The sequence below is a fragment of the Lissotriton helveticus genome, chromosome 3_2 (genome assembly GCF_964261635.1).
Source record: "Lissotriton helveticus chromosome 3_2, aLisHel1.1, whole genome shotgun sequence".
Taxonomy (NCBI): domain Eukaryota; kingdom Metazoa; phylum Chordata; class Amphibia; order Caudata; family Salamandridae; genus Lissotriton; species Lissotriton helveticus.
In genome coordinates this window covers 77,566,595-77,592,163 of record NC_136062.1, presented here as the reverse complement: position 1 = coordinate 77,592,163, position 25,569 = coordinate 77,566,595, and the positions used below count along the sequence as shown (strand labels likewise).

Here is a 25,569-nt window from a genome sequence, read left to right as displayed (position 1 = left end):
AAAGGGGTTGGCACGCGACTAAGTCCTGCCCTATGGGTGGGACTAGGAGGGGGGTGGTTACACCCACTTCCTTGGCGGGCTTTTCCCCAGCACAGGGTCTGGAGTGACCCTGGAACTGGTTCAAGCCGGCCTATGCATAGTGAGCACCGGGGTGCTACTTGCAGTCACCTTCCTCTAAAGCCCTGCCTACCTACAATACACAAAACCCTGTCTGGGACGGTGCTGGCACCGCCCCTGGCAGGAAACCCTTTGTCCTTATCTCCTGCTCTGGGAGGACTCCCAGCAGCAGGAGGGCAGACTTGTGTCTCGGTGGCAGCATCCATTTTGTGGATGCTAAGGCTCTGTCTGACTTTTAACCGGGTTATAGGTTACAGGCATGTCGTGTCCCTCTAGAAGGGTGGAATGCTAACCCCGTCGCCAGAATTGGCGAGGGGTTAGTATTCCAATTCGTATGACACCTTACTCGACATGTGTTGATAAAGCGATACCAGAGTTGGCACATAACCGCGAGGATTATAATGCACTTAAGAGTATATGGTATGCGATATCATGGAAACGGCTAAGGGATGGATCCCGAAAGCCGCAGACAGGCTCAGCTCATGCCAGAGCACCATCTCACACGATTCCACGCACTCTGCCTTCAGGATTGTTAAGGCCTGCCATAGGAGTGACTGATAGGAGATCTGTGTGTCCATTTTAGGGTTAGATATAGGTATACTATATCTAAAGCAAAGGGTGAGTACACCACCTTGCCCCAGCTGTCGTGCAGCCAGTTGTGTCAGTTTTAGTTAGTCAATCCAGGGGTGGCATAATACATGCTTCAGCCCCTGGGAGACTTCTGGGTGCACCTCAGCCCTGGGTACAGGGACTTGGAGAGGGCCCAGTGCCAATTCAGTACCTGGGTACAATTTGGATAGAGAGAACAGCTAGGCTGTGGGTCTGATTAGCAGGCCCACAGCCAGGGAAAGTCGTAAACCAGTGCAGCAAAAAGCAAAAATCTGGGTGATCATAGGATTGCAGACCCTACTCTCCTACAGATACAACAGACATCATTAAGCTGAGTGATACTACTGCCTCTGTGGGACTCATTCCCTATCTCTGGGCCCCTACACATGTCAAGGGTCATACACTGGACCAAGTATTTTCTACCATCCCGATCGACATCTCCACCCCTGTACCAGTCCTTTGGTCGGACCACTTCTTAGTGGACTTTCAGATTACTCTTGCAAACAAAGCATGTTCTAGTGGCCTGGCCCGCACGGCTCAGAACAGTAGAGCCTTCCATCGCGTCTCTCCAGACCTGCTAGCGCAGGCCTTACTTTCTCACCCGTGCCTGCTGACTGGCGCCCTAGAAACCGATCTTATGCACTTGCAGACTTGGCTTCTTCAACAATTTGAGGACTTAGCCCCCCTTCGTGCCGATCGCACTAATTCTCCCAGAGCATCTGCCCCCTGGTTTTCTTCAGCTTTGGCTGAGAAGCGGCGGCATTGCAAAAAAGCAGAGAGAATTTGGCGTAGGCATTATGATTCTTTATCTAAGGAAGCTTACAGAGAATCTATGAAGGAATATCACCATGCCATCATCACAGAAAAAAGTCCTACTTTGCAAGAAGAATTGAGGAAGCCACTAACTCCTGCAAAGAAATTTTTCTGATAGTGAAGGATTTTATCTCTCCTTCCTGGTGTACTCCCAGAAGCTCGCATTCTGAGCTCTGGGTTAATGAGCTAGCTAACTTTTTTGCAAATAAAATCATATCTATTCAGGCCTCCTTTTCTGTTGCGGATGTGACCATAGCCCAGGGAGCGTCCCCACCCTTACTATCTTCAGTCGCTGAGGGGCCTTCCCTTGCGAACTTCCCGCCTTTAACTCTGCAGGCCTCGTTGGACCTCCTTTCAAAACTTAAATCAGGCTCCCCTCTTGACCCCTGTCCCGCCAAAATTTTAGCAAAAGTTGCTCATGTGATCCACCCCTTAGTCAATCCGGTGCTTAATCTCTCCCTTAGCACAGGGGTGGTGCCCCAGTCCTGGAAACAGGCTCTCATACTGCCACTTTTAAAAAAGCCCAATCTGGATCCCACGGCACATGCTAACTACAGACCTATTTCTCTTCTGCCTGCTTTGGCGAAAACTGTGGAGAAGCACGTCCATCTAACTCTTGCCAGTTTTCTTGAGACACATAACATCCTACACCATTCACAGTCGGGCTTCCGTTCCAACATGAGTACCGAGACAGCTTTGCTTGAAGTCACGGAGGCCATCAAAGAAACCATGGACTCAGGGGGCAAAGCGCTGCTGGTGATGCTGGATCTCTCGGCGGCCTTTGACACCGTCCCCCATGGCCGTCTCCTTTCTAGACTCTGGGAGATCGGTCTAAGGGGGTCGGTGTACAGTTGGTTTGAGTCTTTTTTAGCGGACCGCCAACAAACGGTCTGGGCTCCCCCGTTCTCTGCCATGATGCCGCCATTAGAGGTGGGAGTTCCCCAGGGCTCAATTTTGAGCCCTACTCTTTTTAATATCTATATGACCCCCTGGCGGCACTGGCAGAGGCTTATGGAGCTCAGATCGTGTCGTATGCGGATGACACCCAGCTCCTATTCTCGTGTGATAGAGGCTCCGATTTTGATGGGAGATCATCAGATATAGTTTAGAAAAAGGGGTAACCCTGTGTCCCTCAGAACCTGGGTATTAGTAGTTTATAAGAAAAGTGGTTCTGTTGGGCACACTAGGGTCGAAACGTCGACTAACTCCATAGGCCCAGAGTGACCAGGATCCATACAAGAACTCTAGGATTCCTTGGTTTAAAAACATTTTCTGGCCAATGAAGACACCTGTATATAATTGTACATAATTGTACATAATTTGTGTTGTATATCTTGCCATTCACTGAGCACTCTCTACTGAAAGTCACTTGGCACTTGACAGTCACCATAAACATTGATTGTTATCCATGAATGATTACAATTCAGATACCAAATGTTTTGGAATTCCTTTTAATACAATTGATTGATCACATGACTTCAAGTTTTTGAGCATTTGTTTCTCAAATTACTGGACCTGTATCAGAGAGCCTTTTTGTTCCCATTTAATGAATGTGTCTAAAAGCAATTGGTCCGACCCAACAGAACCACTTTTCTTATAAACTGGGAGATCATCAGAGGCTGTCTAGAGGCTGTATTCGACTGGTTTCAGCAGAACAGCCTCAAGTGCAACTCCGACAAATCTGAGGTGTTGTTTTTTGGTTGCCCTCCGGACCCGCGGTGGAAGTCCTGTTGGCCTGCGGCGATGTTTCCCCCCGCCAGCGACTCTGCGGTCGCCAAAAATCTCGGAGTACAGGTCGATAACGGCCTCTCTCTGAAACCTCAGGTGTTAGGACCAGTGGGCAAATGTTTTGGTCTCCTCAAAATGAGCAGGAAATTCCTGCCCCTACTCTCGCTGGAGCACAGAAAAGTCACTGTGCAGGCATTAATAGGCTCACGCCTGGACTACACCAATGTGTTGTATCTTGGCCTTCCGGATTTTCTCCTAACGCGCATGCAAATTGTCCAAAACTCTGCCGCGCGTGCCATTTTTGGCCTCAATCGGAGAGCCAGTGCTAGTGATCTTCTTAAAACCCTCCACTGGCTCCCAATTAGAAAGCGCGTTGTGTTCAAAGCGCTTACTGTCTTACTGTGGCCTTTAAAGCACTTCATGGCACAGGAGCTGCGTACATCCGAAAGCGGATGGCGTTTTATCAGCCATCCAGATCGCTTAGGTCTTCCACCTTGGCCTTGGCAGCTGTTCCAGCGATTTGGCGTGCCCGGTGTGGGGGACGTTCGTTTAGACTTCTGGCTCCACAGCTGTAGAACACCCTGCCTCTGTCTTTGAGATCCAATGGCAATTTGCTAGCTTTCAGGAAGGACCTTAAAACTCTGCTTTTTGTTCAGTAGATGCCCCGCTCTGCCTCCACCGTCTGTACCGCCGAGGGTTTTGAAAGCGCCGGGACACTCCTCGGAGTAGCTGAGCGCTATATAAAACTCCCCCTAACATTAACATTAACATTTTAGCTCTCCATGTAATGCTTTTACACATTCATCATCTTGGTAGGCTTTTAACCTATCTGTTCTAATTTTTCCAATTATTAATTCTTCCATGTCAATTTTCAGTCTGACCACATCTAACGCTTTAGGTTATTGATTCTTTACTTTTAGTGTTTAAAACCAATCACTTAATTCCTATTCTCTTGGTCCTACAGGAGTTTGTGATAAATCAATCTTCTCTATACTTCTTTCGGGTGTTGCAGAATCTGATTTCGCACCCATTGGAAACTTATATGGGAGATTTTGATTGATCGTCAAGTCAGGCAGAGTCATCTGACTAGTATGCCTAACTTCAGATAAGTCTGGATAAATCTTTTCTCTTACTTTTTGCAAACTTTGATTCAAAGGGATAGTTAACAATGGTTCTTTTATTTTCTGGTTTTCAAACACTAGAATCACAGGACCTATTGTTACTGGGACAGTCACAGCTTCTATATTTTTGGTGAGTTTATGTATCTTTTAAGTCAATTCATTAGTAGACCACACATATTCTGACGTACTTGGGTTTCCTTCAAATCTCCTCTCTGCTCTATCCATGCTACCTCTAATTTCACAATTTTGTCTGGGGGTACCAGTAAGTCTGGTTTCCATTAACGGGGCATTAGAATCATATCTCAATTCCTCTCTCTCTGTACTGTCTTTAATTTCAGAAAATCGTCTTAGGGTACCAGTAAATTTGGTCTCCATTGGCGGAGCATTTGGAGTCACTGTTACAGAGCTCGGTTGATATGGAGGGGGTCTTCTATTTAATATCTCCTCCAGCACGTCATCCTCTGCTTCACAATCCCCATAATTCTTCCTTTCGAGTTCCAAATTATTTCTCTTTTCCGCACACTTCCGTCCTACCATTTCATCAACTGTCCTTACCGGATATATTCCAACACACATATCAGCGTTTCTCCATCTCCGCATTCTACTCTCATGAGTCGTTCCCCATAAACCTAGCAATCTACTCCTAGGTCCTCTGAACTCCTCATAACTTTCTAGCTCCAATTCATGCATCTCATCTTCCCACTCGGTCAATGCCTCAAATTGAGTCAGTCTAGGTCTTGGTTCAAGCTTAGTCATCTTTTCTCTCAAATTTCGTAGTACAGCAGTGCTAAAAGAACCTACTTCTGGAAATGCTAATACACCGTCATTATTAGTGTATCTAGCCCAATTTTCTAACCATATACATGTATGATTGCCATATTTTGTCATCATGTACGATGCAGGCGTTTTAGGTGGAGGAAGCAATTTTCCCTCTCTTGTCACTATTTCCTTATCCTTTTTAAACACGTTCTTTAATTTCTTAAACCATGTAGGATTTTCCCTTTCTTCTCCATAATAAAACTCAATTTTTCGACGGTTTCCTGACTTTCAAACAATTGTACACTCTTCTGCAGACTGCTTCGCTGCACCAAGCTATCACAGCGCGGTTCACACTACGCACCAATCAGAATAGAATACGTTCCAATCGCTCTCAGCCAATGCTTACACAGCGTTTGCTAGCGCACCAATCAGCGCTCACTCCGTTCTAGTCACGCAAACCAATCCCAGTGCGACACTTCTGACGTCAGCCCTGCTCCGGCTACTGCAGCTACGGCTGCCCCTCCGATACAAAAATTATCGGCACACTGTATTTACACCTTTATACATCTAAAACCAGTTAGCAACCACAAAAAACATCTCCATTCGTCTGTTTCGCTAAAACCAAAGTGATCGTTTCATCAAACTCACAAGTATTCTGTATTTCCATCAGACAGCGCTTACCTCTTCTCTACCACAGAATTTTAGTTTCGCTGATAAAGTAGCATTTCCCTCTACCATACCCTTCTCTCAAGCTCCGGTATCAACTCTGTTACTCTCCTAGGGCTAAGTTTTCTGCAGAGTACATTTGACTCCTATGCTTAGAGCCAAGATTTTACAGGTGTACTTCGCTATACATTCACCACTTTTACACGTAAAATGTCCCTAACTTGTAACACACGACGATGTTACCACTTTGAAACAGACTATGTGATGTGCAACTTACTTGCCACACTTTCCTCTTCCTAGGCAGAGTAACCAGTCTCAAGTTAATCATAATTTCTGTACATCAAACTCTATATACATTACCCTACTAATTCTATACTTTACTTGTCCAAGTTAACCTATAGCAACCAGACTCCTGCTACCAAGAAAAACTGATTCAGCGTTGCTCCAAACCAAGCCTCCAAACCATCACTATATATCCTATGGCCATCTAAGATTCCACAGTGGCACCCCTTACCAGGGTCAGACAAGGGCAGAAAATAGGCTTGGGCACCAAAATACATGGCCCCCTATAGTAAATTAGAAAACCAAAAAAGTGGCCTATGTTTGCAAATTGGGCAGTTTGCAACTTGTGAAGACACACTGTATAAATGTTTTGAAAGGTATGGGAAACTACAAGTATTTGTGTTTGCTGTTGCCAATGTTTGTTTTAATGTCTGTGAAATTAACAGTGAAAACTGGCCCAGCAAATCATAATACAAGCCCACAAATTGCTAAAAAAAAACAGCCCACAAACTAACCTTTAAGAGCAGCCACTTGTTATAACTGCCTGATTGCTCTACAAGGCAGTCAGACCATGCACAGCACGTCTTATCAAGGGCCTGAAGAATATGATCACATCACCCCTATCCTGATGTAACTCCATTGGCTCCCCTTGCTAGCCCACATCTTGTTAAAAACCAGCTGCATCACTTATAAAGCCATCACGACCAGCACCCCCACTTATTTTGCAGACATGCTAACCTTCTTTGCTGGTTCTTTGCACACCCTCAGCCAGTACACCATCATACTAAAGACTAATATAAAAAAAAGCCTGACTGTCTTTTCCTTTTATGCACCCATAATTTAGAACCTCATCTATGTATCCATCAGGACAGACTCAGCATTTCTCAATTTAGGAAAGATTTGAAGACTCACCTCTTTAAAGAGCGCCACATCACAATACATTAATGCATTAACCGTCGACAACCCAGATAACTCTCTCTCTGGTTCGTCGTTTGTCATCGCTCATTGACTTTATGCTCGTCTTTGACACTGCCTTTTGCTAGGTTAAAAGAAATAACATTCATAAATATATACATACGTATATTAAATTGTGCTAGTTCTTTAGTTAAGTGAGTAATGCAGGATTTTAGGTGGAAGAGACCTTGAAATGCTATTTGCTCACAGTTTGAAATATAGCCCAGACATGTAACACAATTACATTCTCCAAAACAATTTCCATTCCATCTGTTTTACTATTGAAAATCTAATGGTTCCAGAAAGCTATTTGTGTGGAAAACTTCCATTAACCCATTGAAAAGTGTCTTCACTCAGTTATGATGACCTGAAGCTTCAGGGGACAGTAAATTAAAAAAAAACCCTTACCTTTACATCCAGTAATATATGCCTTGCTTATTAACATGGATGTTTATTGTAATTGACTCTTTTAATAAAATATTCACTATCTGGTTTTAATCTAGGTAGATGCTTCATTGTCTTTCCTTGACGAGTTTGTGGCTGAAGCTCTGAGTTGTGGTGCTGCACCTTACAAGCCTCACCACCAGCGACAAGAGGAAAAGCTCTGCCAAGAAAAAGGTAATTTGAATAAAGGAACTGGTAAATGAATGTAGGAACTGCAATTTTTTTTTAAACCATAACACTTTCACAATATGCTCTACATAGACCCACTTGTTTGCATATAGCCCTTTAGTAGCAGTACCATGTAACACCTAGGTATTGATATAAAACGTGCTACTGCTTCTAAAAACGTGATTCAGAGCAAAAAAGGCCACATAAAGCTGTTCATGACTGCCAAACCTCAAGTTTTTGTCTTGCTTTCAGCAGACATCTTAATCCTGTTTGCTGCACCTTAACATGTTTTGCTTATTGTCTTGTTTAAAAATAATTAAATCAGTTTCCTGTTTACACACAAAATTTCATTGATCTTAATGTTTACTTTAGTTTTCAGTCCAAATGTTATTTTTGTTGTCTATTTTATTTGTTCTCCTTCACCCTTTCATTTGTATGTGCAATATGATCTTATGCAGGGGCGTAGCTTGGTCAGTAAGATTGAGGAGTGTGGGGTAAACTTCAGATTTCCTAACAAGCGCGCGGGCATATCTTGTTATGAGAAGCAGGACACAAGGGAGGCTTAAGAGGCAGTGGAAAGAGGGAGGATTGCGGATTGTTAGGGGTACTTAAATCCCAATAGTTTTAGTGTTTATCTGTGTGGGCATGTGAAATCCAAAAGACTCCTCACAATACCTGGCTGAAAGCATCTGTTCCCTACTATTTCTTACATATCATTTTTTTTGTGAGGGGTAAGCCCCCCCCCCCCACCCCCCGAAGCTACGCCCCTGATCCCATGCAGATTTATAATTTGTGATAACCTTGTTTGCTACATTTCTGTGTTGTGTACTCCTGAATTTTAGAGAAAAGGCTTCCTCCTTATCAGTCGTTGGTCCTTCGGCACATCTTGCACTCAGCAGTTATTTATTTTATTTGTTAGGCATACACCACAAAATAAATATTATTTAGATGCTGCTGAACTAAATGATATACGTGATAAAGTACTCCATTACAAAGGTACTGCAGGTCACACAGGAGTTCCGTGACCTTATATAAGAACGTGCCCAAAGGCTAAGTTACTTTATATGGTCATGGAACTCCGTGGTGACTTGCAGTATACTTAAAATATACGGCAGAGGGTATTTTATTACGTATAATTCCGGGTCACACCATTCGCAAGCCACTTAAATCCTTGGTGTCATGCTCTTGCATATGAAAGCAGTAGTATGGTTGCAGATATGAAGAATAACAACTTAGTATTGTGTGAAATTAAACAGATCAAAAAAGCGTTTTCTTATTTTTTCAGAAAAAAATATTAGAGTCCATTTAATGTAAGTCGGATTGAAAAATTGCTTATACTTAATATGTAGAAAAAGAAAGAAAGATTCCATATCCCCTCTAATGACCTTTAGTGTGCAAAAAAATCAACATGTTTCCTTTACTATTTAGTTCTGTACGTCATGAATTGTTTTAGAAAAACAGATTATAGGAAGAAAGAAACAGTTTTTATGTTGCAGATGCAATTATGCTTCATCAACTGGCTTTCACCTTGACTGTTGGCTCTGTCAATAGGAATTATGACGTCACAACTCAATTATAATAACTTATTGCAGTTGAGTAGCTACATCATTTCATTCTTACAGTTGATTAACAATGTCACATGTCGCCTGCAATAAGGGAATTAGAGACGTGATTTTCCCACTAGGATTCCAGTCTCCTACTTGTTATATATGGGATAAAGTACCCCTGTCGTACATTTTAGGGCTATTGCACCCTGATGTTAAGCTTGGAGTTAGATAACCTCACAAAGGAACTCTGCTTTCGGCCTCATTCCTGTATATGGTTATGAAATTCCTCAGTAAACTTGCAATATCCTTATCATGTGCTGAGATACTTTATCCCTTCTATCCATGGTAACACCATGACCTTTCCCACATACCACTTAATTCTTTAGTGTATAGCTCTTTCATATAAAACAGAGAGAATGTTTGCAAACATAAAGAATAAAAGCAGAATATCTAGTGCAAAATTAAATACATCAATAAAGCTGTGAGATATTTTTCAAGGAAAGGATCCAGAATCAAATTTCAGTCACGCACTATGATGAGTTTATGGGAGTCAGATTCCACAAGCAACTTGTGAAGATTGGAATTCCAAGGGCGTTTCACCCCCACAGGGCCGTAGAAGGAACTGACGGTCAGGATTTGGTCCACAGTTTTGATTTGTGAAAAAATTTAGCAACTTTGGTCTTCCGACCACGATTTTGGGACTTGGACCGGGAGCCTTTTGAGTAACAGAAGTTCCACTTCATTTTCCCGGGGGGAGACTTGGCGATGCAAGTCATAGGCACAGTCACTTACTTAATGATACACAGCATCTTTTCTTCGTAGAGGTTCTAATATTGTGTGTCTTACTGTTTGCAGCAGTGTCAATTGCCGAAACAGTCTTTCTACAAGCACAGTCTTGCACGTTATGTGTGAGCCTGAATAAGGAGCTCAAACTCACTCACTGTGAGCCTCAAACCTTGGGATACATTCTTAGCCTGCTGGACAAGAACCACATTACAGAACAGCTACACAATTGCTATCCTGATACAGCTAATACCAGCATTAAAAATACACTTGTACAATCCCAAGCAATACTGATCACTCTTTTACAAAACAAAGTCTCTATCACCAAAGCACATTCTCTAAACTGTCTACTAATAAAGGCTCGATCGCTCTCTTAAAACAAACATCACATCTATGACCTTCTCACCAATGCAAAACCAGACATACTATTCATAACTGAATCATGGTTGGGAGATGATATGGCTCCAGTCCGGCATGAAGCCATTGCTCTAGGCTATTAAACGATCACCCAAAATCATACAGGCAAAAAAGGAGGTGGTCTAGCTGTAGTGTTCAGGCAAATATTACATATCACTAAAGTTGACGAAATCTCCATAAAGAATTGTGATGCTCTTCTCACCAGATGCAATCCTACACCGTCTTCCACCTTTAACTTCCTGCTCCTTTACAGACCTCCACCTAGCAAGGTGACATTCCCAGACGCACTTCTAGACACAGTTTCAAACCTGATAACAATACACTCCAATCTATGCGAAATGGGTGACCTCAAAATTTGGTTAGACAAACCCAATATGACCCATCCGAAAACAATAACCACTGGCCTAGACGCACTGAACCTGCATCAGATTGTCCACAAACCCACACACATCGCTGGACATAACCTGGATGTCATTTTTGCTAATATCGAACTAGTTACCTTTAAAACTATAACTCCAGTCACATGGTCAGACCACCATTTGCTTGCTTTCCAACATAAAGCAACACTAAGCGACTCACCTAAAACTGCCTTGCATGCATCCACCCATCGACCATGGAAAAAACTCATTTGGAACACTTAGAAAAACAACTAACATTCAGTACAGATCTGGAAACAAATTCTGTTAAAAAAACTATATGAGTGGCTACAGGAAGCTTTTTACATCTTGATACAACTCAAAACCTCATGACAGAACAAAAGAAAAAAAGCGTCTTGTGGAAATATAGAGATAAAAGACATAAAACAACAAATTAGAAAGCTCCAACGTACCTGGGTCAAAACAAACACCTCTTGGACTTCCCAGCTACCTTAGACACGGTTGACCATGACACTCTGAAACAAAGCCTCTACGAAGCTGGCATAGAGGGGACTGCTCTAGGCTGGATCACGTCCTACCTTCGAAACAGAACTAATGTCATCCATACCCCATCTTTCTCATCCAAACCATAGTACACAAAAGCAGGAGTCCCTCAAGGCTCTTATCATCTCACCCATGCTTTAAACATCTACATTACTGATCAATCATTTTCACCTCATGCGCTATAACTACGCAGATGACACACAAAAACTCCATCAACTGGAATGCCCCAAAGACATTGGAAACTCTCCAATTTTCAGAGCCGTGGATCAGTGGATGATTTGGAGCCGAATGTACATTGTGATCCCACAGTCTTTTGTGCCGCAGGGAATCACAACGCTGTTGTTGCAACGGCCCGTTGTTATTCCGCATACCATTACTCCGCAAGTCGGAACGACGACTTGTGGAGGGGGGGGCGGCGCTGGATGTTGGAATAGTAAAATTTACTATTCCAACTCCAGTCTGTGCGGACAATAGGGAAGGTGTTGGATTTTAAATCCAACATACCCCCCCACACCCCCCCTCCGCAAGTCTTTTTTCCGAGTTGCGGAATAATTGTTTGAGGAATCACACGCAGTCATTGTAATGACCGCGTTGTGATTCCTGCGGTGAAAAAAAAATTTGGGGTAAACGTTGTTTACCTATGGAGCCATCTCAAATTAAATGCTTCCAAAACGGAAATACTCATGTGTGGCGATTTGGAAACATTATGACCCTCTTGCCTCCTGGCCTGAGGAACTGGGATACCTCCTAAAGTATCGGAGGAAGTAAGAAACCTTGGAATGAGGCGGGCCGGCCACACTGCACTTTGGCCGGGGCCCGGAGCCTATTTGAGAAGGCGGCTACCCTGGTCCCAGACCTGCCATACGGACCGCTGGGAGTTCTCCGACCCTATCAGCGGCGCTTCTGGGCCGTTTGCTGCAGCTGAATCGCCGGCGGCGAATTGCGGCCTAGTCCCACACAGTGAAGCCGGGACCTCGATTTCGGGCTGGAGGGCCTGTAAGTGGACCGACCGCACTGGACTCCTGCCAGGAGAATATTGGAGGCGGCGGAGCAGCGGGTGAGTCCCCAGCTGTCCTGCCTGTGACTGTGGTGGTGACTGGGGCACGAAGGACCCTGTGAGGAGCGGCGGCCTACATCGCCTCGGTGCAGCCGGGGCCTCGAGTTTGGTGGTGGTGTCTGACGGCGGCCGCGACAGGAACGCGGTGGAATCTGGGACCCGAGACCTTTGGTGTACGGCCCTCTTCGGATGCCTGGGTGGGGCGCTGCTACACTTCCCTTGACAGCGGCTGGTGTATGGCAGGACGGGCTGGCGAGGTTTGTACCCGTGTCTGGCGCAGCCTGGAAGCGGGCTATCAACAGTGAGTGTCTTCCCCTGACTACTAGAGTGCGTAGGGCCGCGGTACCCGGTGGCATAGTGCACACGCCCGGCAGTAAGTGGGACACGGAACTGAGAAGTAATACGGCATGATCGTGACTGGCCTGTGGTGCTAGTGCTATCCCCGACTGTCCTGGTCGCCAGTGGCAGTGGGGTCGTCTACACCCAGGAGCAAGGGAGCGACTGGGTTGGCTTACGCTGGACATTTGCTGGAGGTGCAAGGTGTCTGCGCTGGTGCAAGCGTTTATAACATAGAGGCCCCCTCGAAGTGCACTACAATTATGACCAGGGGAGGAGGTGGTCCCTCCAAGCAGGGACTTATTGACAAATTCACGGGACCCCCCAGTGGGGGACCGGGAACATCTGGAGGAGGGCAGGGAGCAGGACCGGACAATGCGGCGCTTATGGCAGCGATTACCCAGTCAAGAGATATGCTGGACGCCAAAATTGGGGCGGTGGGAGCGGATGTGACCCTGCTGCGTCAGGACCTACGGAATGCAGTTGCCCGAATTACCGAGACGGAATCCAGAATCTCGGTGGTGGAGGACGACGTCGGGACCCTGAAGCAGAAAATGGCGGCGATGGAAAACATTCAAAGGGGCCTGGCGCTTCGTGTGGAAGATGCTGAAGGACGCGCGCGCAGGAACAACCTTCGCTTTGTTGGATTTCCGGAGAGGTGTGAGAAAGGGAACATGGAGCAGTTTCTGTACCAGTGGCTGGAGAGCTGGCTACCCCCGGGGGTTCTTTCCAACTGCTTTGTAATTGAGCGCGCACATCGGGCCCTAACACAGAGACCACCGGAGGGTGAGCGGCCCAGACCAGTAATAGCCAGGCTTCTGAATTATCATGATAGAGACGCTATTTTGCGGGAAGCAAGGACCAGAGACTCCATTTCATTCGAAAATCAGAAGATTATGATCTTTCCTGACTACACCAGGCAGGTGCAGCAGCAACGACATTCCTTTATAGCTGCCAAGGTGAAACTGCGAGGCCTGAAAATCCAATACTCCCTGCTGTATCCGGGCCGCCTGCGGGTGGTCTTCCAGTCGCGGACACACTTCTTTGATACCCCGGAGGATGTCTTCAAATGGACGGACGAAACGGTGCGGATCAGGCCGCATGCCCAACCGGGATTGAACCCGGGCCACTCGAGAGAATCGTCGCGGGAACGGGGAGACCAACCTGCCCGAAGCAGAAGGAACCGAAGGTCCAGATCGCGGAAGCGCTCCAAATCCGTTGATGGGACACAAGATAGTGGAACAGTGGAATCCGATCACTCTGGCCAGGGCCACTGAGGGACTGGAGAGGACTGTGTTGGTTTGTCGGTGTCATGGGCTCCAGCTGGGTAGAGTCGGCTGGCCTTGTCCTATCACTTGTGGATGTGCACACTGTCTGTCTTACTGATTCTACATGATGCCTTATACATGTGTGGGGTTGTGGGAGGGGTTCGGGTGGCTACTTTATTGGGGCTACAAGCCTTCTCCTCGAGTGGGAGTTGACGGGGGGAGTTTCTACCGTTTGCAGGGGTGTTGGGATCCATTGGTATGGTTGGCCTTGGGTCCTCCGTTGTGGGTCCGAGGTTGCCCATGCCGCGACAGGTACTTCAGACTTTTATGAGGTTTAGGGGGGGGGGTCGGGGAAAAGGGGAGGAGGGGCGGGGTTGTGGCTGACTTGGGTTGGGGTGGGGCGGGAGGCTGTTGTTGTTGTGGGGGGGACTTGGGGGGTGTGGGGGGGGCTGCACGTGGGTTTATCTGATCTCCTTGTGTTAGTGTTGAGTGTGTGGGTGTGGCGCGGCGGGCCTGCTTGGTTTGTCCCGATTGACTATGGCTGAAGTACCTCCGGTGCTCCTCGGTGAGTCCATGCGAGTAGTAACCTGGAATGTCAGGGGGATGCTCGACAAGATCAAACGGGGGGCTATTTTGTGGTGGGGGAAGAGGGAGGCTGCAGATGTATTATTACTACAGGAAACGCACATGATGGGGTCAAAGGTGCTTAGCCTGCAGAGGTTCGGCTATCAACAAATATTCCATGCCGGGTTCTCTAGGGGGTCCAGGGGAGTTGCCATCTTGGTGCATCGCAGGCTGGCCTACATCCACGAGAAACAGTGGGCGGACCCACAGGGTCGCTACATTTTCATAACTGGGAAGGTGGGTACTGAACCGGTGGTGTTTGGGAGTGTTTATGCCCCTCCTCCATTACAGTGGTCTTTATCTGAGAAGTTGTTTGCGGTGTGGGAAGACATCCCAGAGTCTCTGGCTGTGGTGGGAGGCGACTGGAACGAGGTAATGGATGTATGTGTGGACCGTCAGAGATTGCAGGGTATGTTGACGGCTGCCCCCCTACCCGATTGAGTGCACTGGTGCAGGGGATGGGCTGGATGGATGTGTGGCGCCATATGCATCCCAATGCACGCGAGTTCACGTATGTTTCTGCGGTACATGGCTCCTTCTCGAGATTGGATTATGTGTTTGTGCCTCATAGGTTTCTGGACAGAGTGCTGGAGGCAGGGATCTTACCGAGAGGGTTGTCTGACCACTCCCCGGTGGCAGTTAGGGTCGACCTACTTAGAAAACGACACCCGTTTCGGTGGAGGATGTCCTCGTGGCACCTTCAGCAGCCTGATTATGTCCAACATTTGCGGGCGCGATTGCCCATTACTGGCAGGAAAACCTAGTGGGTGACATAGATGCCGTTGTAGTTTGGGAAGCCATGAAGCCCACCATACGGGGTGTGGACATCGCGTGGTGTGCGGCGGCCCGTAGACGACGTCGTGAAGGAGTCGCTGACGCAGCCACACTGGTGGAGACCCTAGAACTGCGGTGTCGAGGTGGGGGTGACGAGATTGCAGTGCGGCTGCTCCTGCAGGCACAGCAGTCCTATGCATCGGTGTTACTCGATGAAGCTAGACAAGCGTGGCTAGCCACGCGGAGTAGAGTATATCAATGGGGGGATAAGTCTTGCACGATGCTCCATCGGTTATGTCAACGTACTCTCCAACCGATAACGCTGCCGGGCCTGACTGCTGGGGACGGAGTGGTGATTACTGACCCGGCTGAGCTGGCAGCGAGTTTTGCGCGCTACTATACGGCGCAGTATGCTCCCGGGATTGTCTATCCACAGATGAGGTTGCTAAATTTATTGACGACTTACCTCCGAGGGCGGTCTCGGATGAGACTAAGACGCTATTAGACCTTCCCCTCACGGCGGAGGAACTAGGAGACGCACTAGGGCAACTCAACACGGGAAAGGCGCCAGGGCCGAGCGGCTTCCCGAGTGAATTCTACAAGAAATTCCAGCTCCAATTGGGTACCCATTACCGACATGCGTTGGAAGCGGCGAAAACACAGGGTAGGCTGCCATCAGACTGGCGCCACGCCGAGATCGTGGTCTTTCAGAAGCCGGGCAGACCCCCGGACAGACATGACTCTTACCGCCCCATCTCCCTGCTCAACATTGAGGCCAAAATACTGGCAAAGGCGTTAGCGAACCGCCTGCTCCCGTATGTGACGGACCTGGTCCATCCGGACCAGGCCGGATTTATGCCGGGCAGGGCGACACGACATTCGACGGGCGCAGGCGGCGGTCGATGCCATGAGGGCCAAGGGGGAACGGGCGGCTCTGCTACAAGCGGATATTGATAGAGCTTTTGACTCGGTTAGCTGGGCGTACCTGTTTGCACTTCTACCTCGTCTCAATTTGGGCCCAGTGTTTATTTCCTATGTTAAATTACTCTATACTGATATCTCCGCGTCGGTAAGGGTCTCCGGGGCGGTCTCTGGGAAGTTTTCGATTGGGTTGCCCCCTCTCCCCATACTTATTTACCCTGGCTATTGAACGTTTGGCCGCTTGGGTGCGCATAGATGCGCAGATGCGAGGCTTTGAGTGGAGTGGGGGCATCACAGATAGAATTGCATTATATGCGGATGATGCCCTCTTTTTTCTTACTGACCTGCACAAGTCGGGGCCCCGAGTTTTGGACATTATGCGTGTTTTCGGGGAGGTATCGGGCCTCTATCTGAACCCACGTAAGTCTACTTTGTGGGCGTTGAATGGCGGGTTGGTGGAGGACCCCTGGGCATCAGATCTGCAGGTGGCAACCGGGGGATTGAAATACCTGGGAGTGTTCCTCTCTGACTCTGTGGATATTGCATGGGAGCGTAACATAGTGCCTGTATGGGAGAGGGTTCAGGCGGACGTGAAAGCATGGTCCCGGATGCCATTGACTATTTTCGGTAGATCTGCGATCTTCAAGATGGTGGCACTCCCGCGCCTGTTGTACCAGCTGCAGAACTACCCTCACTTGATTGCCCCCCAGTGGTTTCGGCAGGTCGACTCTGTATTGGGCCGTTTCTTGTGGGCAGGGGGTGCTGCTAGAGTGGCGCTGCGGACGTGCTTCCTGTCCACGTACTGTGGTGGTCTAGCCACGTCGGACCTATTCTCCTATTATCAAGCCTCCCAGCTCCTGATCCTTAATGAATGGTGGTATGGAGACAGGGGAGACCCGGCATATGCTCTGGAGCGCTCGCTGATGGGTAGCAACACACTCCACACGATCCTGTACTCGGCTAGGCTGCGGAGGACGTTGCCATGTGTCACACAAGTGGTTTTTGTTGTATGGCGACAGGCACTGCGTCGCATGGGCTGGTGGGGTAGACTGACGGCGGAGACTCCGCTGTGGAAGAACAGGCGGCTTCCCGCGCTGGCCTCGCTGGCGGGGTTTGACGGCTGGGACGCCATTGGGATTTCGTCATTGGGTCATGTGCTGACTGGGGTCACCCTCAAATCGTTCCAGGAACTCAGCGCTGAATTTCACATGCCCAAGACCCAATTTTTTCGGTACCTACAGTTCCGCCATGCCCTAGCACCTAGCATAGCTGACATGGAGGCACTCCCGGAATTTAGCCCAGTTGAAGCGAAGGTCTTCATGGGAGACCTTGGAGATAAGAAGGTGTCCCGAATTTATCAAATGCTGGTCACTCACTGCTCCGCCACCCTGCTTTCCCTCAGGGCAGCCTGGGAGGAGGATGTAGGTCCCCTAGATGAGGATGATTGGAGGGAGGCCCTGGAATCCCCACGGGGGGCTGCCATTGCCATACGACTTAGGCTGATCCAATTTAAGTACTTACACAGGGCCTACTACACCAGAGAGCGCTTATGGAAGGCGGGCTTGATTGGATCTCCGGAGTGTCTGCGCTGTGGGGCTGCAACGGGCACGCTGTTGCATACGGTGTGGTCATGTATTGGGCTGGTCAGATTCTGGAGGGGGGTTTGGGATTGCTTGTCTGAGGTGTTGGGATGGGATCTGCCCCGAACCCCTCGATTAGGTTTGCTCCATGTGCTGGAGGGTATAGGTGGCAATATATATAAACGTCATTTGTTGTTGCTGGGGCTTGTTGTTGCCAAGAGGGACCGGGCCAGAGCGTGGAAGGGAGAGCGAGCCCCCCCCCCCCTGTGTGCATGGAAGGCTGGGCTGGGCTGGGCTGGACTACTGTATGGGACTGGAGCGCCCTGTATTTGAGGCCAGAGGATGTCCCCGAAAGCATTTTAAGATATGGAAGCGATGGGCGGAATATAGAGGATTGCTACTGGACCCTCCCGCAGAACTAGAAGAGGAAATACTGGTAGAAGATGTTGGGCGGGCCTAGGCGGTGCGTCATGCCTAGCACAATACGACAATGTACTGTATGGTTGTTTTATACTCACGTGCAGAGGGTTAGGGAGGGATAAGGGGAGGGTAGCAGGGTAGTTGGGTGGTTGGGGTTGGTGGGCGGAGGAAGGGAGGGGGAGTTTTAAGTATTTTTTCTTGTCTATTGATTAGATTTTGTGCTAATGATAAAACGTGACATGATGCTTGGTGGTGATCTCCTGATTGTGGAGAACCATGCCTTAATACTGCTTAATCACTCAATAAAAACTTGTTGTGAAAAAAAGAAACCTTGGAATGACCACAGACTCCAAGCTATCGATGAATGATCAAGTGGACAAACTAACAAGATCAAGCTTTGTCACTATAAAAACGCTGCTACGAACTTTCACCCATTGGGGTTTTCAACACAAGGATCAAGCTACCATCTCCCTTGTTCTGTTCAAACTCGATTACGCCAATAGCCTCTACCACGGATCACCTTTAACAACCATGAAAAGACTACAACAGATTCAGAACTCGGCTGCCAGACTACTCTGGCATATCAAAGAGCGAGACCACATCTCACCTACCACAAAAGCCCTGCATTGGTTACCCATTGCCAGAAGATCCACGTTCAAGCTGATTTGTATCACCCACAATGCAATACATGGAATGGGACTGCTCTTCATCATATCCTTCTCTGTTCAAGCAGGCAATTATGGAACTCGTTATCCCCCAACATAAGATCCACGGACAACCACCTTCTCTTCAGAAAACTACTCAAGAATTGGCTTTTCCCCACATTAGCACCATACGCAAACAGAATTTACAGTAAATCCTTCTGTATATAAGCATTTATTTTACTATAGATATGTACCTATCTATGTGTATTGCTTTGTATAAACATATAGAATAATTATGGTGTTAAAAAATAAATACAAATACATGTTTCAAGTACAATAACACTTGAAAACCAGAGTTTATCTAATGCATCTTTTTACTACCTTAATGCATCTGTACACCTTCCATGTACTTGGATCTATATATTTATTACTTTTCTCCTAAAAAACCATATCCAATGCACTACTCAATTTCTCATCCTATACCTCTATCAATATCTTTAATCTACACATACCTACCTCCTTTATGCATCTATTGACTTTCCATGTACTTATGAATCTATATATTTATCACTTTCTCCCATTTCAGCATATCCAATGCACTATCCTATTTCTCACCCTATACTTCTCTCAATATATCTTCTACCCAAACTTATTTCTACTACTCTTTCCAATGCACTACTCTGTTTCTCACCCTATACCTCTATCAATATATCCTCTGCATCCACTCTCTTTTATCTCAAACCTCATACCGTTACTATAATCTCCAAAATAACCCTTTCTAGACTCTCCCATACTTTACCCCTCCTTGCTTCATCTGACACCTCTTTTACTATATTGATCCCCCAAAACAAGCCTTTCTAAACACTTCCCTCTGAATCTTCCCTTCCACATCCCTTTTTACTCATCCCAAAGCCTCTTTCTACTGCTATGACGTCCAAAAAAAAGTCTAAATCCTTCACTCTTCTACCCCTCCACTATCCTTTTCATTCAAAATAACAGACTAACATGTTCACTTCTCAAATTTCATATTTCACTATACTAATTCACTATTAATCCTTTATGGGTTCCAGAGTGGCGTGCTACTCGCCAAAAAGCGCTACAACACCTCATCAAGCACTATATAAATGCCAACCTTTTTCCCTCTTCCATCCCTCTGCTACCCTTCTCTATCCAAATAACTGAAAAACATATCCACCACTCCAATTTCTTTCATATTTCACTATACTAATTTTCAACACTAATCCTTTATGGGTTCGTGAGTAGCGTGCTATTTGTCAATAAAGCGCTTCAACACCCCATCAGGGGTAACAAGCGCTATATAAATGCAAAGCTCTTTTCCCTCTTCTATCCTGCCGCTACCCTTCTCTATCCAAATAACTAAATAACATATCCACAACTCAAATTATTTTTATATTTAACTATACTAATTTTCAACACTAATCCTTTATGGGTTCCGGAGTAGCTTGCTTGTTGCCAAAAAAAGAGCTTCAAGACCCCATCAGGGGTTTCAAGCGCTATATAAATGCAAACCTTTTTTTCCCTCTTCTCTCCCTCCACTATCCTTCTCACTCCTAATAACGGACTAATATCCAATACTCAAATTACTTTCATATTTCACTATACTAATTCACCACTAATCCTTTATGGGTTTCCGGAGTAGCGTGCTACTCGCCAAATAAAAGCGCTTCAACACCCCATCAGAGGTAACAAGCGCTATATAAATACAAACTTTTTTTTCCTCTTCTATCTTTCCGCTATCCTTTTCACTCCAAATAACTGACTAATATCCACCAATCAAATTACTTTCATATTTCACTATACTAATTCACCACTAATCCTGTATGGGTTTCCGGAGTAGCGTGCTACTCGCCCAAAAAAAATGCTTTAACACCCCATCAGAGGTAACAAGCGCTATATAAATACAAACCTTCTTTCCCTCTTCTGTCTTTCCGCTATCCTTCTCACTCCAAATAACTGACTAATATCCACCACTCAAATTACTCTCATATTTCACTATACTGATTAACCACTAATCCTTTATGAGTTTCTGGAGTACCAAGCTATTTGCCAAAAAAAAAGCGCTTAACACACCATTAGGGGTACTAAGCGCAATATAAATACAAACCTATTTTTCCTCTTCTATCCTTCCTCTATCCTTCTCAATCCAAATAATTGACTAACCTATCCACCACTTAAATCACTTTCATATTTCACTATAGTAATTCAACACTAATCCTTTATGGGTTCCGGAGTAGCATGCTATTCGCCGAAAAAGCGATTTGACGCCTCATCATAGGTAGTAAGCGCTATATAAATGCAATTACAATACTATACAAAAGCGCTTTCCTGGCACCACCGGTGCTGTGAGGGCCAAGCCTTACTGATGAAAAGAGCTGCATTTACAGCATAAGTAAGCTGCTGTCAGAGTGCACACTGCTGCAGCTGCCTGAGACTGATCCTGCATACACTAGCCTCAGTTTATTTGCAAATTCGATGGACATGGCTGCTATGAAATGAAATTAACAGGATTTGTAAAGCACACAAAGGCTCATGGGCGTCTGGTGCTGTAGTATTGCATAGCCACATCGTAAACTAATAAGTACTACAGATCCTACAGTGTCTATCTTAGAGAGTAAACAGCCAGGTTTTTAAGGTTTTTCTAAAGGAAAGATGCATTTTCGGGGATGTAAGATGGTGACGAAGAGTATTCTTGAGCCTTGCTGCTACCACTGAGAAGGCACTGCCTCCTCATTTCTTCTTCTGAACTCTAGAGACTGTAATCTAATTTTGATGTGCTGAATGGAGATTTCTGGCAGAGACATCATATTTGAACAGGGTTTTAATATCCACTGCATTTTCCCCTTAGAGTGCTTCATGCACTACGCATAAGGCCATAAACAAAACACGTTCCTCTACTGGAAGCCAATGAAGTTTTCACAGTTCTTTAGACACCGAATGCCGCTTTGGGATGTCCTTGCCAATGCTTTCTGCATAAGTTGCAGCCTTGCCAGGGTTGACTTGTTGGCCTCAAAGTAGATCGTGTTACAATAATCTGTCCTTGAAGAAATCGGAGCAACATGTTTACTGGCTAGGAGGGCATAAACAGGAATATCTTCCTCAACCTTCTAAACCTTCTAACCCTCCAGAAACAAGTTGAGACTTTGCGATTAACCTAACAGTCCAAAGACAGCTAGCTATCCAGAAGGACACCTAGATTTTTAACTGTGTCCTCTGGAACCGGTAGTGTACCAAGCATTTCCGGCCACCAGTTGCTGTTCCAAATCGATGTAAGACCTCCAAAGAGAGATACCCTTGTCTTCCCTCCATTCAGTTTCAGATAGTTCTTCGCTATTAAAGATGCAACAGGCTTCATGCAGAAATTAAAATTGGCTGCAGTATCCTTAGTATCTTTTGAAATTGACACAATGAGCTGAGTGTCACCAGCATCTCTCCCGATACTCACCCCAAACCTCATCTTACTACTATGATCTCCCAATTAACACTTTGTAGACTCTTCCCTATTCTATTCCTCCCATTATCATTTTCAATCCAACTAACAGATTCATATGTTCATTGTTCAAATGAACTAAAATTTCACTATTCTAATCCACCACTAATCTTTTTTGGGTTCCGGAGTAGTATGCTACTCACCGATAAGCGCTTAAACGCCGGAGGTAGTAAGTGCTATATAAATACAATGACAATGCAATACAATATGGCACTGCTTTAGCCCGAAGGAGCGATCAAACTTAGCCAGTGGGGACATGTGCAGAATGAAATACGTGGGGCTCTGAGACGAGCCATGAGTGACCCCACGTGGTAGTGAGAATGACTCTGAGTGGAACTAGTTCATTGCTACTCGTTGAGATTTCTCAGTAGGAGGAGCAGGACAGCAAGTTAAAAATTGTGTTTTTAATTCCTAGTTCCTGCAGACGCTTCATCAGCTGAGTAAGAGGGATGGTATCGAAGGCCGCGGATGGATCCAAAAGGATCAGTACCGTGGCCTGCTCTGTGTCAGCCGGATGTTTGATGCTGGCAGTAGCAACTATCAGAGCAGTTTCAGTTCCATGGTTCCTACAGAAGCGATGTTGCAACACTTCCAACAGACCCTGCTCCTCCATGAATCTAATCAGGGATTTATTAAGAGGTTTCTCCAGGATCTTTGCTGGAGCTGGGAGCAGAGAAATAGCGTGATAGTTCTTCAAGTCACTAGCGTCTAGATTTGGCTTCTTGAGTAAAGGGCGTGCTACGGCCTGAAAACGTCCTCTAACTCACTTATGGCACTGCTACAGTCTGAGGGCTGCCTTGAATCAAGCCACCACTCAGCCTGGAGTCCTCGGGTATCGGCGGTGTATCACCACATGAACAAACACAACGGGAAACAGCCACTACAACGCGGCCGTTTCCACGAATGCAGTAACCACACATGCGTGTTTACCACTATAACCTTTACCACGCATTCCTTTACTACGAAATACGTAGTAAAGGAATGTGAGTTAAAGGTCCAATAAAAAAGAGGGGGCTTGGGAGTGACTGGGGGGGGTCTCCCCCCCAAAAAAAACAAAAAAACGAGCGGAATTAAAAAAAGAAGAAAACTTACATAAAAACGCTCTTCAGTGCCTCTGTCCTCAATGAAAGAGCCTCCAAAACGTCGTAGCGCAGCGTGTCCGTCATTATAGAAGTCCTTTTTTAATTTTCTTAGACGTGTTTTGATGCTTGTTTCTGTGGTTGGTGGAAGTAAGGGCTGCTGATGAAAGGCGTGCAGGTGTCGGGTAAGAAAATAAATCTTTGTTCTTAAAAATTACCCTGACTTAAAAGTATGAAGTGTTTCTCTCCTTTCCTTCTGTAGACTGACCCCTCTCCATGCCTCATTTCACTGGATATAGCCTACTAACGCTAATAATAATATACACATATTTTTTAGCCTATCGCTATCATTATGTACAATGAATGACATATGTGCCTAAGGGACGTAAGATGTTTCGTAGATGTTTTTTTCCGTAGAATAATCCTGCGTTCAAAAATGCTGCGTGCTAAAGCCACTTGCGAAGTAAAATTCGCGTGGTAATGCCATGCGTGGTACTGATTAGCGTTGTATAATCATATAACCAACACAACATCCTATCCGTAGTAACTGAAGGGTAGTCAGCAGCTTTTTTCCCCTTGTTGCGAGTGGCGCCCCTGGCATGATGCGGCCTCACTGGCAGTGCTAGTCTAGTGTTAAAATGTGTTTTTTTGTTGTTTTTTTTTTACAAATCCTGCTGGGCCCACAGGAAGACATCGCTGCGACCCAGGCAGGGCCCAGAATCAGATCAACAACTCGCCTTGTTTCGATTACAGTGAGCGCTGTCTTTCAAAAGACACAGCTTAGTCTGAGAAACCATTTCACGAACTAGCTCCCTCACTGCAACTCCTACTGCTGAGAGCATTTGCCTGATCTGATCTTGGCTAGAGCGCTGAGAACTACGGGCTGTCCCACTGACTCGAGCATAGCACTGTCTGAGCAGAGCAGCTGTCTGTCAGCAGTGTGAGGCCCCCACTGCAGCTTAGAAACTACGAGGGCATAAGGCAGGTAAGTGGCCAGTGACAGGCGGGACAAGCACTTGAGTGTCCGTGACGTGTGTATTTAGGGAAATTGTGGTTATACAATTGTTTTACAGTCGGATCAGCTTACAAAGGTAAAGTGAGTGGTCACACTCAGAAGTTGTTTCAAGTAAGAGTTACTGCGGGACGGAGCGCCCAGGACATAACACAGCAAGGTACATCCTACTCCTCAAAGATCCTGGCTGCAAGTGACGTACTGGTCACTGCCAGAACCATAGGAGCATTCCTGTTCTACCTTGGTACTATAACATTCCTGTTCTACGTTGCTACTGTAACGTTCCTGTTCTTAGTTCCTATTCTAACGCTGTCCTTACATCATTTTACCACAAAAGGGTCAATAGATTAGTGCCTTTCCATTTCAGGTGCTTTGCAGTAGTTTCAAGATCTCTTTATAGCTTGTCCATTCTCAGATGGGTGTAATTTCTTCTGTTTATCTGCTTCTATTGAAGAACCGGGTTATTTAGGACCTGGCGGCGCCAGGGGCACGCCCAAAGTCTTCGGGTTCACCTGTCTTAGAATACAGAGACACGGGACTCTTCGTGGTGGCGTCAAAGATCAAATTTATTGGCTGCAGCTAGTAACAGAAGTCCTAGAAATCATCACGGTATGAGTTCTCAGGAGACTGCTCAATTTTACAAAGCAAGTCATCCCTTTTTAGGCCAAACATTATGCTTCAGGCAAACATTCCTTGTTTACAGTTTAACCAATCACATGTTTCTACAACAAAAGTATTGCATGACGACAAACCCATTTTACAGTTGTCCGGCCCATAATCAATCATTGAACAAACCCAACATTCTTCTTTAGACAAGCCGGACAAACCCATAATGAAAAGGACCACAACCCATATCGTAAATAGACCATAAAAAAAGAAACAGAAACAGATAGAAGTAGGATAAGGCATGTTTGTGTGCAGTAAAACTTTATGATGTCCTGTGCTCTGATCCTTAATCTTGATCAGCTAAACGGCAGGAACTGGTTTAACAAGGTCAGCTTCAGGCAACAGGGTCAGT

At 46.1% G+C, this 25,569-nt stretch overlaps 1 protein-coding gene across 6 annotated transcripts in view; it reads left to right on the top strand.

Annotated features, from left to right (window-relative positions):
* Window positions 1-25,569, top strand: part of AP4E1 (adaptor related protein complex 4 subunit epsilon 1) — a 491,916-nt gene that overhangs the window by 330,511 nt on the left and 135,836 nt on the right. For all 6 annotated transcript variants that reach the window (XM_078684823.1, XM_078684828.1, XM_078684825.1 and 3 more), the window contains one exon: window positions 7,553-7,667. In XM_078684823.1, the coding sequence (XP_078540949.1) occupies window positions 7,553-7,667 (115 nt within the window). The remainder of the gene's footprint in view (window positions 1-7,552; window positions 7,668-25,569) is intronic.